The following is a 20,506-nucleotide window of genomic DNA, read 5'->3' as shown; positions in this document are numbered from 1 at the left end:
CGTTTTACCCAACAATGGGTTGAATCAACCTAGCACTGTTTTCGATTTTGGCTTCACGATTGTCTAAACCCAATGAAATCCTTGGCGCCCTGACTTCTTAATATCTTTCCCCTTGCAATTCGATTGGAGATTACAGGCGATTTCAGTTTATGATGCATCAGACTCGGTAAATGGAAAGTGTGTGGTCTGTGGGCGTAAATAAGCCTAAATTGGTATTTTTTGGTGTGAGGAGGAAGCTCTTGCAAGAATGTTACAGTCTGTCTGTATAGTGCATCATACGTATTGACTTCAAAAGATGAAGGAAAATCCTGTTTTCCACAGTATCAGCTGTGGAAGAACTTCAACAGTCTTTCCATCTTTTCCCTTTGAAATCAAATATAGCCGGCATCCATTTGCCCTTCAGATGTTCTTCTTTCAATGTGCCAATCACAGTGGTACAATCTTACTTTGTGATTATAGCCTCATTGTGTTGATTACCCTCCACCACCCCGAGTCCCTCACCGACGACATCCACCTCCGTTCTTTTTTGCACTTGTCAATTTTCCTTTCTCTTAATCAGCGCGGGAATGCGGGGAGACAAGCGTTAGGCTATTATAATTCATGCACCAGTGCTTAACTTAATGATGAAAATTATGACCGTGTCCTTCTGAAAGGGAAAGCAATTAATTCTCCCCGCGGAGTTCAGGAGGAGATATTGACACAGCGGTTAACATAAGATTGAACTTGTTTTGTTTACATCGCACTGATCTCTGTGTTTCTCCCTCATCTCCTGCTGCGTTATTACTTGACCACCCTTCAGAGCATGGCGCTGGCTTTATTCTTTTAATAAATTGGCCGGATAAAGATGCCGGTGCATTTCAGATTCGTTCATATTCTGCTGTTGAGCTCTTGGTCTGTATCCACACAGAAACGTAGTATTGTTGTGGACCTCTGGTCTGCGTAGAGAGAAATATAGAAGATTTATTTTTAATAGACACAATTAGGGGGAACGCTTGTTTCATATTCCCTTGGTTTAATGTTTTTATTTTATTTTATTAATTATCATTCATAGAAGACTTGGTAAAATACTTTGTTGATATGCCAAGAAACCAACTTTCCAGAATAATAATGACTCCGGGGGGACAGCTGGCCAGCAGGAGGCTGTTTGTTCAGGTGTCCCGCAACTCTAAACCCTACTGCAGATTTCCGAAGCTAAAACCTTTCTGTACGCTTTGAAATCAGCACGGATATGACATAACCATGCCAAATGCAGAAGAATAGCTGAGCCGGATGAAAAAACGTACTGATGCCAAACTGAACACAATTCAGCATGATGGGGCTTATCTTCTAAAAATAGCTTTGTCTCCCTGATGCGATTTTCTTTCTTTGTGCAGGGATTTTTCCTTCACGAATGCCGTGAGGAAATGTCTGGTCTTAAAGGGATAGTTCCCCCAAAATTTGGAATAATGTCATCATCTACTCATCCTCATGTCATTTTTAAACTGTAATACTTTATTTCTTTTGCACAATACAGAAGAAGATTTTTTAAGGATGTTGGTAACCAAACAATACTGAATCCCAGTGACTTCCATTGTGGACACAAAACCACTGAGACATTTCTCAAAATATCTTCTTTTGTGTTCCACAGAAAAAGAAAAGTCATATAGTTTGAAATGACATGAGGGTTAGTAAATTATGATTGAAGTTCAGTTTACAATTATTTGTATGGTGATTTTCATAATACTTGCATTAGAGAAAATTGCTTGTTACAGTTGATAGTAATGCTTTATCTGAGGTGGCTGGGTCAAGGAGATGGCCAAATGTTGAGAAATCTACAATTCTGACAAATCATGAAGTTTGCTAACATCATGTTTTCATGTATGCAGAATAATAAGCACATTGATGAATGACTACATGTTGTGTAACAAGTACAAAACATGGAAAATGTTGCCGTTTTGTATGCTAATTCAGAGCTGGCATCATCTGAGGTCCGTGCAGCCATTGGCATCATCTCTTCACAAAGAAAAAGTAGAGAAGTCACTGGTCTGACAGGTTAAAGGTCCAGTGTATGAAATTTAGCGGCATCTAGCGGTGAAGTTGAGAACTGCAACCAACAACTCACTCCACCAATCACCCCTCCTTTTCGAAGCACTACGGTGGCTGACACAGAACCAAGATGTCGTCATGTCTTCACTTCTTTGCCGAGAATATAATATTTTTACGAAACACGCAGAGCAGTTTGTCCGTTTATTGCCACTGTAGAAACCACAAGATCTTCCAAAAAATGACACACTGGACCTTAAAGTCTATAGGATGATTGGTTGCTGTGATGACAGTCTAGCGGATGATTGGTTTCTATGATGTCGTTTTGGAGGACGATTGAATCCTGCTGTGATTTCTTTGCAGTCACAACTGCATATTGCAGTCACTGGATCTCACAGAAATGGCTTAACAACCACTCTGGTCAATTGAGCAGAGAATGTAAAACACATCTGAAGTAATAGACTCTATTGTCGAATGAGAGAGTGCGGAGGTGTTTTTATAGTTACAGAGTTAGGGTACTGTTATAGTCATGTCATTCATTCTCTAAATCTCGTGTAATGTTCTGCATTAGTCCAGACTGAGTTATATGCATTTTGTCTTGTGAATATTCATGGCTTTCTGTGTAGTTAGACAACATAATCATCTGTTAGACAGTGCTGTCATTGTGCAGAGGGAAAGCAGTACTTTTGTCTTCGAGGCTATTTCATTTTAGTTGGCATGTGATTGCAATCATAGAACACCTGATGACAACACATTATTCAGCTGTGTCAAAGTGATCCACTTGGAGAAGAATTTAAGGGGGCTTGGCAAAAAAATGACAATTAACACATGTACAAAGCTCACTGATTAACTTTTTAGGAGAATGATAATACGAATGAAAATATTTCTATTGTACAAGAGAGAATCAGCACATTTTAATAACAGATAAAACTTGTAATTTATGGTTTGTGAGGTTTTTGGTTTTTCTTTCCTTTTTTGTGTGTATTACAATAAAACCCATATTCTTTGATATGCTGTAGTTTGCTCTTTTTCAAATTTCCAATTAGTTCATGAAATACCTTAAAAGTTATTTTTTTGTACTTTTTGTTCCATACACCATTAATGCAGCAGTTTCCCATTTTTTGTCACATGAACTCAATTGACCTAAATTATTAATTGAAGTACTCTATAAGATTTTAAATACATTTGTGACCCTGGACGACAAAACCAGGCTTAAGGGTCAATTATTTGAAATTTAGATTTTTACATCAACTGAAAGCTAAAGAAATAAGCTTTCTATTGATATATGGTCTGTTAGAATAGGACTCTATCTGGCGGAACAACAACTGTTTACAAAGCTGGAATGTAGAGCGAAAAAGCCGCCTTTGATGCTGTTAATCTCAGGCATTGTAGCGGGCAACCCACTCACAAAAAGAAAGTTTTAATACATTAACGGTAGGAAATTTATGAAATATCTTCGTGGGACATGATCTTTACTTAATATCCTAATGATTTCTGGAAAAATGAAAATCTGTAATTTTTACCCCAACAATACATTTTTGGCAATAACTAAAAGCGTTGTCCAGGGTCACATTTTTCAATGATTTAATGGCACATTGCTTGTTTAAAGGTTTTAAAAAAATATTGAGGGATATTCCACCCAAAAATGAAATGGGATACCCCAAAATGACACTTCACCCATTATGTGACTTACGACCCAATGTGTAATTCGTTGGAGGATCTATTGACAGAAATACAATCTAATATATATATATACATAAATAAAACTATGTCTTTAGAGGTGTATAAAGATCTTACATAAGTGTTATGTTTTTATTACCTTTGGAATGAGCTTTTTCTGTCTACACACACCACGAGTCCACTTAAGGAAATTCGCCATGTTGTTTCTACAGTAGCCCTAAACAGACAAACTGCTCTACAGAGCATGTTTAGTAAATACGTTATCTCCTTCGGGAAAAAAAAATTCTTTGTTCTGATGAACACAGAGAAAGATATTTGGAAGAATGCTTATAACGGACAGATTTTTCCCCCCATTGACTACCATAGTGGGAAAAATACAATAGCAGTCAAAAGTGCCCCAGAACTGTTTTTTTTTGTCCTACATTCTTCAAAATGTCTTCTTTTGTGTTCAACATAAGTCATCTGTCTGGTTAAAAGCATTCTTCCAAATATCTTTCTCTTTTTATACAGATTTGGAACACCACGAAGGTGAGTAAATGATGACAGAATTTTTATTTTTGGATGAAGTATCCCTTTAAGTCATAGCTGGTCTTTAATTTCCAAATCTAAAATCACTAAAAGATTTATTTTCTGCACTATATTTTGAGGATTAAATAACATTTCACTTTATCGTTGAGCACAAATACAGCTGTTGTACGAGAGACGGTCTGCCTAATTGTATTTAGTGCCCGTTGATTACAGAAGCGAAGCTCCACTGCCTTTTCTATTAGGTGCATCTGCCCAGCCTGAGTGAGTTTTTGCTCCATTTGTGTCTGTGTAATTGGCCCTGTAAACTGTGAAAGACTCAGGATAATGTGCAGATGTTCGTCCTTGTGATGCTGTGCCATGTGGACACAATGTGGTCTTTGGAAATCATGATCCAGTGCATGTTTAGTAATGAAATGCATCACAACTTAAGGTTTTGTATCCTTTTTTTTGAAAGAAATGTTTTAAAAAAAAATCTTCTCTTTAACAGATCTTATTCACAAGGCTTAATTTTTTTGTGGGTGGTCCCATAGGCCCATTGAGTAGATACAGTATATGAGCCCAGATGAATCAACTCAAATGGTTAAAAAATACGTTTAATAAGTTTGTGTAAGTAAACCGTTGATTTGACTTTAATTTGAAACACTTGCATAATTTTTATGACCGAGGGTCAGATCATTCTTACTGTGTGATTTAAACCACACAATAAGTTGCCGTTCCTAATAAACTGGCCTAGTTATTATTATTCATGCTAAATTTGGATGCGGGTTATGAGGGTCTCATACTTGATTTGACCTATAAAACGTTATAGTTTGGTCTATTTAATATTTGAATGTAATTTCCTGATGGCGTACAGGTGAATTAATTGTGTGCTGCTTCTTATTTCCCACGACTTTTCCATTCTGGAAAATGAAATAGACTTTCTCTGAACATGAACACTGTGGGGAGAGAATATTGGTTGGGAGGGAAGCCCTGCTTTAATCTCCGTCACTAATAGGGCTTATTTTATTTCTCGGCTGTGAAATGAGGCCGATGGATCTTTCATAGGGCCGATCAAATTAAACTGCGCTTTAATTACGGCCGGGCTTGTGGAGAATTTCGAATCAATTGTATTTTTCTGTCTCTGTTGAGTCTTCGAGTGCTTACTCATTTCTCGCAGTCTGCGGACAGAAGCTCGGCACGCAAAGGTTTGGAACGGCCTTGATTTCTTAGCATTTACACAATAATTTGATGACAGGGCTGTTTTTGTGAACCGCTGTGCATAATATTGCAGGGCTGAGCTTCTGTCTACCCTTAAAACAGCAGTTCACCTTAAAATTAAAATTGTGTCATTATTTACACAGCGTCGTTTCAAACATGCTTTTATCTTTTTCAATGGAACACAATAAGTGACCCTGGCTGTCCAATGAACAGCATTTCAAGGCCATTTGATGTATAATGCTTTGTACTGCTACTTTTGTGTTCGACAGGGAGTAAAAACATGTGTTTGAAAAATAGTTGTAAATGATGACAGAGTAAACTCTTTCTTTAAAACTCCAAAACTATGACCAGCAGGAGGGAAGATGATATTCAAGGGCTGGATGAGATGGAGGAAGAACTTACTTTAACCAGAACGGTGATTGTTGCATCCATCAGATGGAGTCTCAATGTGCACATGTGGCTTCCTCTGAACATCGCTGTTTGGACTGGACATCTGGACTTTGTGCTTTATGTGTTACTGATTTAATATCTTTCAGGCTCTTATCAGCAGTTCTTTTTTGTCTTGTCTTTGTGTGTTTGTAATGCTTTGTTCAGTCAGGCAGCAAGTCTTTTTGGGATTTAGCTTTTTTGTGCAATTACCACAGTTTTTCAGTTCAGTTGATTGTAGTCTAAACAAACACAGTGACATCAGTTTTTACAGTTCAGTATTTTTGATTTTATTAGATTGCATCTCAGTCTAAAACATTCAAATAGAATATCAAGTATGTTTTTGTCAAACAGGATAGAATGCAACTAAAATCACATAGCTGTATTTATATACCCTAAAATTTGTGTATAATATCACGTTAGGAAGAAACATTGTTTAGATACTGACATCATTACTATAAAAATTGATACAGTGAATGTTGTTTGTACAAACAAATACAATTACATCACTCACAAAGTGACAGTGCCAACAATCTCAAATCGAACTCAAATCTTTGTGTGCAACATTATTCCTGACCAGCAGAGGGGGTTTCACTGGTTTGGGATTTTGGGATCTGTGTAAATTTGGCCTGAGAGTCGCATTTCATTTGTCAACCCTTGGGATGTAATTAACTTGATGAATTAAAAAGACACAGAACGGTCTTTGCAATTAGCACACGGCCAAGTATCATCTGATGAACGGTATAGATGTGGTTGAGGAGTAGTGAAGATGCAGATCGGTGTCCCTGCAAGCGGTTTTCGTAAAGATACAGTTGTGGCTCTGTTATTAACTTACTGTAGGACGCATTGTATAAGCACTCATGTGATGGGAGCGAGTGTTGGTGGGTCAAAACCGTGCGTGAAACGTGAACAAATTCCAAATATTAAAAACATAATATTGTTTGTCAAACATTAAAACTGATTTTTTTTCATAATCATATTTCATCATGTTTGTTATTTTATAACGTTTTAATTGATTATTTATATCATATTAAGTTATTTAGCAAACAATAAATAATCACATTTCATAGTCAGAGCACAATGAGCAAAATATGAATGTAATATAATATATGAACGAATTGTATTGCATTATAAATTGCGTTAAGCATTATCAATATGTATAATGTTTGTAAATTTTATAAAATATTGAGGTGCATGCAAATGTTTTTGCTGTTCTTGTAAGCACTGAGGTTTTGTGCGTTTTTTTACTATGCACATAGATGCAAAACACATAACACAATACATATTTGGACAAATACATGCTAAAAAATAATATTAATATTACAAGCTAAGAAACACATTTATGCGCGTGTAACTGTGACGTAGGCACCTGTTAGACCAACCAGAAACTTTGTTTAGGTAAGAAGCGTTCCATCACAGCGTTGCGTTGTTGACACGTCGCGTCGCGTCGCGTCGCTCGCAGCAAACAGGGAAAAAGTTCAGCATCAGCTGTCAGTTTCAGTTCCTGGTTCTGCGACGCGTGTGTCTCGCGCACATATCGTACTTGAGTGCTATTTTTGTGTCTTTTTTGTGTCACTGCACTTAATGTTTATGATTCGGAAGACATTTGAACATGGATTATATTCAATCGTTCAGAGAAGCGATGGCTGGTAAAATCTGGCCTATTACAACGAGAGAAGTTCAGTTCAAAGACTATTCGGAGGACGACACTAATGTAACACACACTGCAGGTCAGAGTTTTGTGTTGTTTACAGAAGTTTTACAAATGCAGCGCATTAACTTATAAATGTGTCTAATGCAACGCGTGTTGAGTTAAGTGTAGTTTGGACAGTTTGACAGTGTTTGACAGTGTTTGACAGTGACTTTATTCTTTAGAGAGTTGTTACTCAGTTGCCGTAGGTGCTTTGAATAAGCATTTGCATGAGGTTTTACAGGATTGTATTTGCACTTCCATAAAAGTAAGTCTTGTGATGACTTCATACAACATGCAAAGTTATTCACAGTAGTATGTTATTGAATAGATGATCTTGTTTGGTTTGCTCAGAAATGTCAACATGTGACACGTTCGAATGGTAGAGTCCAGTTGCATGCTGTACAATAGTTATAATATACATATATACAATAAAGGTGTGTAGTCATGATGGAGACATTTGTAAAGTGTAATTTTGTATTCCTTCTAAAAAAAACAATGGACGACATGACAGAAATTCTAATGGATTTAATGGCAATATTGTGTTGCTTTTTATGAAAACAAAAATAGGCTTTGTGGCTCTCTACTGGTAGTGTGTTGGGTCATAACTGGTGGGATGTTATGTTCTGATGAGAACTAATAGAACACCATTAAATTCTACTGGAATTAGAGCTAAACACACTACATAACAGAATTTTGTAATGGTTTTAAAGGTAAACATCTGATGGTCCATAATGGTATTTGTAATAGAAACAATTAGAATTTTATTTTTCCTGCAGTTGTATTCATTAACTCCAAAGGCTGGTACTTGATACAACTTGAAATACACTCAAATGGTCTACATATGATGTAAAATGTCTGTCTAGTATCTTAATTGCTTTTGTATTTGACTTTGTAAAACATGTTTATACTTAATATCTGGGGTCAAGTGACTTCTTACATTCTCTTAAATCATCTTGAGTTTGCCTAGAATGAATAGTAAGCCACACAATTTGACAATATATATCGATTTAATAGTCTGACATTTTCAAGTGTATCCAAAGCCTTTTTGGCTTCACTGTATTCAATTTGTGCCACCCGGGAGTCCAGTTGTCGTTTAATTTTATTGTATGTCGTCCGTATTAAAAGCTCTCTTTTGGAATTCCAGAAGTCATTTGTAAACCTTAATGGAATCCCAAAATAAGAAATTAATGGCCCACTGTTTTCTGCATCGCCTCTGGCCCCTCATTACAAGATAGGGAACCCAGTTTAAAGAATAAGTGGGTTGCACCGGTGCCGGGCTGGAAGCACACTGAGTCCATTAGCATACATCTGCACTGGCTTTAGACTGGCGTGGGAGGCACAAGACTCGTCCTGCTTTGCTATAGATCACCTCCAGGATGGATGAAGTGTGTGGGTGTGTGATCAGTACTGAGACTTTACCAGACTAATGGATGGGTGGGTAAACTGGCGTGCTGTGCCAACTCAAAAGGTCACGTGTGGATGCCAAAGCATCTGCATTAATGCCAACTTGTGATGTTGTTTGGCAACCACAAGTAAAGTAAACCTTTAGCCTTGACTAATTTGGTTGCACTTTGTATATTCACATTATTCTTTTGAATCTCAGAAGGACGACATTTCTACCGGCACGTCACGTGTTATATACCATCATACTGCTCTGCGCTAAATCAAAAAAACAGCGCAGGACACAGAGGAGGCATTAGCGCATGCCACAATGACCTCACCTTTGAACTTCATCCATCGCTGCAGAACGTTGCAGCCCTAGCAGCATTTGTTTAGCCCTCGTCTAGACTAAATGCTAAAGTGGCTGGGAGGGTTGGCGCCAACCGTATCAAACTTTGCCCTCCATTTAATAACCTTTAGAATTTGCGACTAAGCGCAAGGGCCGCTGTGCGGCAAAGGCCAAGGGAGCTGTTTACCTGCGACGCAAAAGCTGATCTTTCAACTCCAGTTTATGCTTGAGGTTTTTCTCTCTTTTGCCTTGCATTATTTCACCAGTCTCCTGAAGCTGGATATGGATTTGGCACAAAAGCTGCCACATGCAGTGAGATAAAGAATAGTCTCAGCTGCATGGAAGTGTTTGGCTAGGTGTCACATGATCTCATCCCAGTGCGCTCTGTAGTCACACTGATAAATTTAAAGAGGACTCATTCTTTATTTGAATCATTATTTATCATGTGTCATAGTTTAGCTCTTAGAAGTCATGCATCATGTCTCCCACAAGACATCTGGAAGAAAATAGCAAAGTACTGCATAATGGCAGTAAAAGATAAATATTGTATTATTTTTGCAGAATGTGTGTACCTGTGTTGAAACAGCTGGTAGTTATTAAGCCAAAATTATATTTTAATTAATTGTGGTTACACCTAGCAATGCTAAACACAGTATGTACAATTTCTTCATGCATTGAATACTTAGATAAGTTTTTGGCACACTGTTTAAGAAACGTTAGCATATTTTGTTTGATATATTTTAATGAGTTTAACAGACAATGACACAACAAGTCATACTGGGTGAGAGAGAGGAGAGCAGGAGTTGGGAAAGGACCATGAGTCGAGACTAAATGTCGGGTTGCCCGAACCACTTTTGTGCAATATGTCAACATGCAGCTCACTTGACAATTGGCATTGACATCAAATCTTTTTTGGGCACATTTTAAGAGCTGTTTATTTTAATATCGCAATTAATCGAATCTAGATTAAAAATGATATCCAGATTATAGTAATATTTATACTGTATGTCCGTTTTTATATCACTATATATTAATTTTGTATTTATAAAAACTAGTGGTGGGCCGTTAACGGCGTTAACGCCGTTAACGCAGTGAGACTATTATCGCGCGTTAAAAAAAATGTCGCCGTTAATCTATTCTCAAAATTGGGTTGGGAGCTGGGTCTATACTACGCAAGCTATGATGACTTTCACCTTGATAGTTTAGCGCGGATGTATACCATCTTAACTGCACTGTACGGGGCGAGAACGAGATTTTTCAACTCGCGTGATTCGCGTCATTCGCGGAAGCAGAAGCAGCCTTATCATCTCATAACCAGGGCTTCATTCGCGCGATTCGCGCCGCAAGTAGGTCTATTGGCTCTTTTCATTAACACATAAATCGCTCGCGCTTGACGCGCCATTCGCGTTTGGTCTGAACACAACATAACGTTACTGTGAAATTACCGCATCAAACGTGACGTGCTAACATGCTATGAAGCCGCCGGGTTTGCTTCAGGGAATATTAATTTTTAAGAAGCTTCCCAATAGAAACATCGACAAGACTAAGGTTGTTTGCACCTTGCGCAATGCGGAATTGGTTTAAAAAAAACACTTTTTCTCAACAGGTAGTGGTCTAGCTTTAGTTGAAACCAGTAACTTTGTATTGAGATCTAATGTATTATGGCTCCTGTATGACATATCGCTTGTTGCTCCCTCACTCTTTGTAAATCGCTTTGGATAAAAGCGTCTGCTAAATGACTAAATGTAAATGTACTGTAGGAGCTCTTCCAGTCACAAGTACCACCTAAACGGAAATCATCCCTTAGCTAATGCGGAAGTAAACACAAGTTCATTTTATTGAACATAATTTAATTTTCATCACCAATTATCATAGTAGAACAGCTTTCTCAAGCAGTTTGTGATGCATTTTGGAAACAGGAGATGAGCCCCTGGTCTAATGCGCCACCTGGCTTGAGAAACCCGTTCTCAAAGACTTACTTTTAGTCATTATTTGGGTAGCACACATATTCTGAATGCCTTCGGCAGAATTCAAATGAGCCATTTTAATCTAGATTAATCTAGATTAATCTTGGAATTAATCTAGATTAATCTAGATTAAAAAAATTAATCTATGCCCACCACTAATAAAAACATAGACATTGTTCAGAAAATTATAAAAAAGAAATAATTCTTGGTATATAATTTAATTATGTGTAAATATATACATTTATAATTATTGTTTTATATAATTATTACATTTACTTGTACATTTATAAATAAAATGAATATGCACAGTGCACAGATATATTATGTAACAACACGGGAATTCCTGACATTATCACGAACTGGAATCTATAAAATCGTGTTTACTGACACGAATTTCCCCCTTTTTTTGTGTCGGTCAGCACGACTTTCAATCTAATGTATTTTAAACGCTATATCTTTCATATGTATAAATATATATCAACGCAATCTGATGGGAATTCATACCTATTTTACACTGTGGCTCATTGGGGTGAATTCCTATAGCCTACGATCTCATTTGTATGGTTTCTTATGAAATGGAATTTTCCCCTGTGACTTTAGGTTTAGGGGCGCGGTAAGAGTAGCCATTGATCAAAATTGATGCGATTAATAGTTGAACAGCCCCAGCTCATTATTTGAGATTATACACAAAACTGCATGAATCGTAATAGCGCTATTTCCAAGAAGATAATCCTGAATTAATAAAAAAGTGTAATTATAGTTGTTCTAGTTGTGTATTACTCAACAAAGCCGCTGTTCCTAAAGCATTTTGCAGGTGTGCAGAATAAGAGCAGAGTTGACTCAACAGCATCGAGTTAGACTTTAGCCACTTCTTAATTTGATTTGCAAACTAAATAGTGCTCACTAAAGCAATAACTGCCGAGTGGATGGAAGGATCTTGTTGCGATTAGTCACCCTGGAGTGAGTGCTAATGAGAGACTCCGGTGCGGGTGACACCCTGACAGGATCAGGGTTTGATTCATTGACCTGGGGAGGGTGTTAATGAGGGAAAGGAACAGGCCTTGCAGAGTTGAGCGTCTCCCCTGACGCAACATTCAACACACACATGCACACATAGAGCAGCTTCTGTGACATTCTACCCCGTGAAGACTGGCAGTGTTTATGGCCAGTCCTATAAAAAATTGGTCAATTTCCTTGTATTCTTTTCACTTACAGATGCAGTTCAAAGTGTAATTTAGGCCAACTTTAACATACTCCTGTTTACTTTTACCAGAGTGGAACCCTAACCTATCTTTTAAATTTTTAGGAAGCGCCTTCAAAGACACACAGCATTTAGTGAAAAGAAAATAAAGAAATAAAAATGTACATTATTATATGACGCCTGAAAGAGGAAGAATAAGACAATTGAGTAAAGACAGTTGTGAAATAAAAGAAAGTCTTGGCAAAGTCATCCCTATTGCACAAAAGCAAATATTGATAATCTTCTTCAATGTTTGACAGACATATTTTAGCCAGATAGAAACCTGAGATCACATGCTTGTATCTTTTTTTGTAATTATATTACATTAAATACTTGACACGTACTGAACAGATATATATATTGTATATTACCTTGACTGAGACATGAGCCCTGATGCCTGTGTTCTCAGAGTGTTAAATATTGGTGAGAAAATGTAAACTTGATCAGCAGTGATACGAGTAGAAGAATTAGGCATGCATATATTTATTATATTTATAATATACCGCAGTTGTCATGCTAGGAATGGGTGGCATGTCGAAATACAGTGTAATGGGTTAACCGGGGTGAAGGGCTCCACCCATAAATATTTGTCCTAGCCTTGTGAAATGAAGTGATGGCCCTGAGGTTTTGTTAGGCACACAGCAAAAGGGAGTTTACTTGTTTACGGTTGCACTTTAATATATAATTCAACTTATGTGCAGGTACAGGTGTGTATATCAGCTGATTTACAACGGCTAGGGATGTGGTATATCTAAATTCTTAAAAGTAACACCTTTAAGATGCCATTTTTTTTGGGTTGTATAAACAAGCTCCAAAAATAAGTATAATCAAATAAGATGAGGTACTTTTCGTTTGTAAAGAATAGTGCTGCACGGTATATCGGAATTATCAGAAATAAAATATAGCCTATTGTGATATCGGTTTAGTTTTAACCAGCCGTGATGGCAATATGCGACAAACGTTTTTGGATTTCATATTAGAAATGTTATTTTTTTATGTTGTGATGTCACGTACCATCTAGTTAGAATGCAGGGTTGCAAATTTTTCTCTAAGCCCTAGATAAGTATAATCACTGGATTAACCAAAATTTGCTGAAAGAGGTCAAATGACACGGCTAAAACGAATATTATCATTGGTTTAAGATGTAATGTGTATACACGTTTTAAGGTAAAAAAACTGTATTTTCCACATATTGTGCATGTTTGTATCTCCTCTTTGCCCCGCCTCTCTGTAACGCGCAGAATTTTTACAAAGCTCATCGCTCTGAATAGCGAGGTGTGCTATGATTGGTCAGTTGGTTAGTGCGTAGTGTTTGGTCGAATACTAGAGCGTTTCCAGGAAATGTAACGTCTCTTACCATAATCGGAATGTCAGGTTCCAAAGCAATTGTACCTACAGGTGATAAAAATGTCATCGTTACTTCCTATATCAATGAGCCCGAATCTGATATAGAAAATGATCAAGCCAATACATCCACTTTGCCATCGCGACTTGAGCAGGATGTAAAGGATTGGTAAGGTTTTATTAAAAAATATTATGTTAAATAGTTAAAAACTGTAGCTTACTGTTTTTACCTTTTATATACAACGTTGTAAACAGTTTCTATCTTGTGTGAGATAGAAACAAGCTCGCATTACAGCAGGGAATGGTAGCATAATAAATAACGCGAGTGAGTGGCCCTTCTTGATCAACCAGTGTTACGCCACGTCTCGTCGTGACTCAACAAAGACAATAAATCCCATTATAAACACGACATTTGTTACCTCTAGTTGGAACATTTTTACTGATTATTGGGACTTATGTTGTCTTTTTTCACGTTGTGCGCTTGTCTGCATTTGCAGATCACAAACACACGACAAACTCAACCCGCGTTAGTCCGTAGCAAAGTCTTTTACAATGACAATATACTTACAGACTGCGAATCTGAAGCGCCTGTCATGCGAAGTTGGAATGGCCCCACTTTTAACCAAAGTCTTTTCACCATCTGTGAAATGCGCTGCACAAACTTGAATATTCGGATTGTACTTTTCTGGAACAGTGTTGTAAATTAAATGTAACCATTTGTTTTTAGTCGTGTCATCTTTTGGAAGGGCAAACAAAGAGGCTTTCTTTTCGCAACGAAACACCCAGCGTCTCTAAGACATGGCTGCGGCAACAACGATACAATGAGATTAAAAGTACACCCACCTTACTTGCGTTAACATTTGGGCAGTCTTAGTCAAGTCATACCACGAAATGACGTACATTCGTGGGGGTGTGGTTACACGAGGCGTTTCAGGCAGGTCTGGTTGAGCAATCGCTTTTAGATATAATGCATCTTTTATTTCAACACTCTCATTTTTGCAATTTTAAGTGTCTAACACATGCATGGGCAACTTATAACACACCAAAGACACAGAAAAAACAGTATTTGTGCCATATGACCCCTTTAACAAAACACCCATGTCAATTTTGTCTTTTTCACTGAACTTCTAAAACAATAATATCCTAAGGATATGCACATCGTTTATATTCTCAGAATATTATCGTTTTAGTAGAAGTTCATTTCAGTCCAGTGTCTGTTGAAAATCAACAAAATCAAATCTAAATTCAAACGTAAAGTCATCCAACAGCACTGTGGAAGACTGACAGCATGACAAAACATGAAAAATGAGATTATCACACATACTTTTTTTAATCTTTCGAAAATACATGTACAAATTATATTGCTTAAAAGTGAATGTGAACTTCTTTGCAGTATTTGAGGTCTGAAAAAATACAGAGCATCTTTTCTGTTATAGTCTTTTGACCTGTTTCCCCAGTTTTCATTTTCTGAAAATACTTGCAAATAGAAGATTTTTTTTCATTTGGGAGAAATATTGTTATTAGTTTTCAGAATTAAACAAAAATTATAATTTTACCTAGACACATACCTCTGAATAATGCTTTTAGAAATACTGACGTCAAAATTATTTTTTTTAATGGCTGATATCCTAAATCTAGAACAAAATGAGTTTAATAAAAAAATAGCATACTTTTAATTTTCACTATTCCTTAAGTCCTGTGAATAGTTTGTGTGAGTGTTTGTTGAAATAAAGCGTTTTGTACTGCAAATGATGTAATCCCCCTCTCCGCACAGCTGAAGTCTTCTCATCATTCCAACACTGTGTTTGTGCACATGTGTGCGCGTGTCTGTTCGTACCACCTGCTTATTATGATGGGGCACTTGTTTCCAGCACCATTCTGAGCAGTAAATGAGAGCAGTCTAAGAATAACTTCCGTTCGGCCTTTGCAGCTGCTTCTAACACAAGCCCGGTTGTTTGCATTGAGAAGTTTGTCTCATGCTTTGTGCATCCATTTCTGTCCCAAATACATGGACAAAAATGCATAAGCAAGTGCATTTCAACCTGCTCAAAGGAATACATTGCAGTATGAGCTGTTTTTGTGAGATTTGCAAAGGCAAGCGTTTTTCTCAAAATCTGGCACATGCAATAGATAAATGATTCCTTAAAATGTTTTGTTTACTGAGCAGACGTCTGGTACTGATCTCAGTGTTTCTGTGTACACCATGCGTATAGACCTTCTAGAAAAATTGCTGATATACTGAATGTATGCTTATCTGTTATCATCACATTTACAAGGTTTAAGGCCACACATGTACTTCACAGGGATGATTGTGCTAGCGTTGTTTATATAAATGCTGTGAAATCTCTTAAGAATATCTGCTTTATTTGAGAGCTTTTACTGCTCAAATCACAAGACTAATGAAAAGTGTTTTTTGTTTACAAGATTGTATATACATTTAGTGGTACACTTGAAGACTTTTATATTAGTTCTTGTTAGTGGTGGCTTTTGTATGGTAGACCATCATAATACGACCTTGTTTCAAAACTTAGTGATGCTGTGTTTTAGGCATTTTCTTTTGACATTTTGGCAGACGCTTATATCCAAAGCCACTTACATTGCTTGATCCTATACATTTTTACATAGGTATTTGCAATCCCATGGGATTGAACCCACAACCTTGCGTTGTTAATGCAATGCTCTTACCACTGAGCTACAGGAAAGCTGTAATGTTTGAAAACCTTATAGGTCAGCTAGCTCCTGAAAAAAGGTTAAAAGCTAGGCAGCTTAACATGTATCCTTTGCAGGAAAAGCTATCCCGTATTGCATTGTGATATGCTAAGTGAATAAATCAATCCAGTATTTTATCTAAATTAAAAGAAATGTTAATTCTAAGTAAAATTGGAATTAAATTATATAAATATAGTTCAATCTACTTTTGACAGGCTGTTTTACTCGAAATGTTTATGTGCTGTGTATTTTATATGATGATTAGACTTTATTATTTATGAGTCGAATCTCTTGTGTGAAGCAATATTTTTATGGCACACAAAGTTGCTGCCTATGTAGTAAATCTAAATTGGTCCCTTGTGAGGTTTCATTTCATCCAGGGTGCTGCAATGGAGGGCTGCTCCCTATTTATACTAGACATTCATGCATCACATGCAAGCATGCATTAAAATATGAGATTTAATGCATATTTATCCAAAAGATTTGTGGTGTTTTGTTGATGGAGAGCCGTGGACATCGTCATCCCCAAAGAATTGTCCAGAACTGTAGAGATATTGGATCTTCTCTCTCACATACACATTGGTGTCTTTGTTTTGGAGCCGCAGCTCTTAATCCGGTGTGTGAAATGCCCATTTAAGATAATACGCACACTTGAGGGTTCAATTCCAGTAAATTTTTCTTCCTTTTCATGGAATTTATCTGTGTTTTTGCTTTCATTCTTTCTTTCTCCCTGTCTATCATATCAAAATATAGACATTTGTGTTCTTCTAATTCCATTATTTGCTCCACCCCTTATTTATTATTTGAATCAATTTAGTCTTCATACGGTCTTAATTTCATGTGTGTGCATGTTTAAAATGTTGGATTTTGGTTTATTCTTGAGGATATGAAGGGTCAGGTAAATTGCTCTCTATATGACACATGATTGGTGAGTTTAGACATGAGAGGTTTTGATGATGTCAGACAATAAAACAAGTCATTTAAGAGGCAGTGCATTTTGGTTGAAATTGGATTTGAATGAGATTTGACGAATAATTGATGTTCGGTAAGACTAGAAAGATATATTTAAAGGGATAGTTCACTCAAAAAAGTCGTTGTTCCAAATCTGTACAAATTTCTTTGTTCTGTTGAACGCATCGATAGATATTTGGATGAATGTTTGTAACCAAACAGTTTCTAGCCACAATTAATAGTAGGAAACATTATAATGGTAGTCAAACTTGAGGGTGAGTAAATAAAGACAGAATTTTCATTGAAGTGTTCCTTTAATAGGACGTTAAATTTTGATTTCGCATTGACATCCGACCGTTTCAATATGTATAATTTACATAATATTTGTTATATATTTAAATATATATTTCTTTAAAAGGTTATGTTTATTTTGCACAGTCTATAGAGTTTGCCAGAGATTTTACTCCAGGTCGTATGTACAGTACTGTAGGCAATATAACTACAGTATGTGACATACGAATCTTGAATCATCAGGTAACTCAACTAAAATATAAAAAAAAGTAGTGGCATAAAAGCGCTGGATTAAGGATTAGTGTTAGTATCAGAGCTCTGGCCTGGTTTCTCTGGTGGCCGTCCGTCTCTGTGGTGTTGGTACAGAAATAGCAGGACTGCTATGACTCATGACTGCACAGCCGTCACACTAACACAAGAGCAGAACCTGTTAGCCCCACACGTTCTGGAGTTAATGTAGAGCCCCTGAAGCAAAGTGAACATGTGGAGGACTTGCTAACAGTGCTGTGATAACCCTGAGTTTACAGTACACATGAGCAGTCACACGCATGATACTACATGCATTTCCATTAGCTTGACATAAGCTGGGGATTTGAGCATTCCCTATGGATTTTTTTTAGTCCAATGGCAATTCAGTTTCGATTGATATTTACATGATTTGCAAGTTAAAGGGATAGTACATCCAAACATGAAAATCTTATGGTATTCCAAACCTGTATGACTTTTTTCTTCTACAGAACACAAAAGAAGTTATATTGTTGGTAACCAAACCACATTGGCCCCGTTAACTTCCTTTAGACTTTCTTTTGTGATTCACAGACGAAAGAGTCATAGTCATGTTTTGAATCACATGAGGGGGTTATATGATAAATAATTCCAGGATTTTTGTTTCTGGTGAACTGTTCCTTTAAAGGCATGTGAAAAACATGACACACATTTTAAACGAGCACTTTCAATAAGTAAAGAATTATATATATTTTTAAGATGCGCTGATACTAAATTTCTTCACCGATAATCGATTATTCAGAGTGATATCTGCGGAAACAGATTCTGAAGATCATATTAATATTTCTTAACTTTCTGAATGTTATTAATTCATATAATGACTATTAATATTGAAAATCAAACTGGTGATGGTTCATTGCCTTTGCGCTGATCGTTGGCTGTTTTTAAACTATAGTCCGATTGTGTGAAAAATTGCTCTTATCGACCGATACCGATTATTGGCCGATATATCGGTGTATCTCAAATTTTGGGGGGTGTTTACATTATGCTATGATCCGTAACATTTTTGGTTATTGAGCAAGAACAAAAATCGGTGTTTAAAATGGTCTTTTTATTTGAATCATATTCGCAATGTTACAATTATTATTCATATTTTTAGTTGTCCGCTAATAAATGTTGTTTTTCTATATTGTCTTTCTCTGGTTCATACAGAGATGGTGATATAGAGGCAAAAGTGACGAATTGCAACTTTATTTAATCCTAGTCTATGTCATTTTCTTAACCATTTTCACCAGTTTGATCCAATCAGCCACTTTTACGGACCAGTCGCTGCAAAAGCGATAATCAGCCATTCATATTGCACAGCCTCCTGTCACATGACCTCTCTTCCAAACACAGGCATTAGAAAGTAAATGTTGCTATTAAACATGTGGTTTACACACCATTCAATCTCATTATTGGATTTTGTAATATTTGTTCAGTACTGCTGATGAATTTCTCATACAGTGTTTGTCTTAGAAGGCACCGCCTCTCTCACCTCCTTACAGAAAACGCTCCTGCGTGAAACACGCACACACACTGAATCACAGCACAACACAAATGTGATATAATCAGGTAGCACCCTTCCACCACTCAGTCTCGCTCGCTCGCTCCCTCTCTCTCTCTTTCATAGAGGTCAAGGTGGTCTCCGTCTATTACAGGCATTTGCAGCAGCAGGAGGCATTGCAAGGTGAAGACACATCAGTTGTCATTGTGTTGAGTGAGAGAGCGAGCGAGCGAGAGAGAGAGAAGGAGGGAGGGAGACGGGAGAGAAAATCAGGAAGGGTGAGAGACAGAGAGAGAGAAACAGAGAGAGAGAGAGAAGCTGTGTTTTCTGGCTCGCCGGAGTCGCTCGCTCACACTCGCTGTTGACGGATGAGCCGTCGGACGAGACCGGGAGCTCGGCAGCGTGTGTCAGGCTGAGGGGTGTGCGGAACATGAACGTAATGAGAACCTTCCCTCGCTTGCTTTCAGATACGGGGCAGAAAAAGACGCCGGAGAAGAAGGATGGAAGACGGATGTCATTCCAGAGACCGAAGGGAACCGTTGAGTATTCGGTAAGTGGAATAAGCCATTATTGTTGATGTTTATGCATGTGTTGTGTGTTTACATAGCTGATATGACAAGGTCATGGGTTAGAATCCCAAAGAGGACACCTTGAACGTAAGTGGGGTTGCATAAAAGCATCTGCAAAATGCAGAAATGTTTCCTTTGACGCTCATCTCGGGGTTGTTTACTTTGCTGGTGAGCTTGAAAATTTTCCACATGTACCCGCTACGTTTCTCTAAGAGTTTGTTTTTGTGTCCAAGCAAAAGAACGCTTTGAGACCCTCAACTCAAACAGAGCAGTGTCTAGTGTGTTGAGGATGAAGAGCGCTGTTTTGAACAGTGCATGTTTACATTTGCGGCGAGGGGCTGATTATTTTCATCTCATATTGCCGGTCCGCACAAGACCGTCCTCTGCGT

The 20,506-nt window shown here is 37.4% G+C and overlaps 1 protein-coding gene across 8 annotated transcripts in view; it reads left to right on the top strand.

Moving 5' to 3' along the window:
• oxr1a (oxidation resistance 1a) overlaps positions 1-20,506 on the top strand; it is a 124,847-nt gene that overhangs the window by 54,730 nt on the left and 49,611 nt on the right. For 6 of the 8 annotated variants that reach the window (XM_056761802.1, XM_056761801.1, XM_056761798.1 and 3 more), the window contains exon 3: positions 20,016-20,098. In XM_056761802.1, the coding sequence (XP_056617780.1) occupies positions 20,016-20,098 (83 nt within the window). Of the gene's footprint in view, positions 1-7,341; positions 7,584-20,015; positions 20,099-20,506 lie in introns of those variants that run through there. The other 2 variants (XM_056761804.1, XM_056761803.1) reach the window with 2 other exon arrangements.

This window comes from Triplophysa dalaica, chromosome 12 (genome assembly GCF_015846415.1).
Source record: "Triplophysa dalaica isolate WHDGS20190420 chromosome 12, ASM1584641v1, whole genome shotgun sequence".
NCBI classification, from domain to species: Eukaryota; Metazoa; Chordata; class Actinopteri; order Cypriniformes; family Nemacheilidae; genus Triplophysa; species Triplophysa dalaica.
The sequence above is the reverse complement of the archived record's forward strand: the minus strand, read 5'-3'. Positions and strand labels throughout refer to the sequence as shown.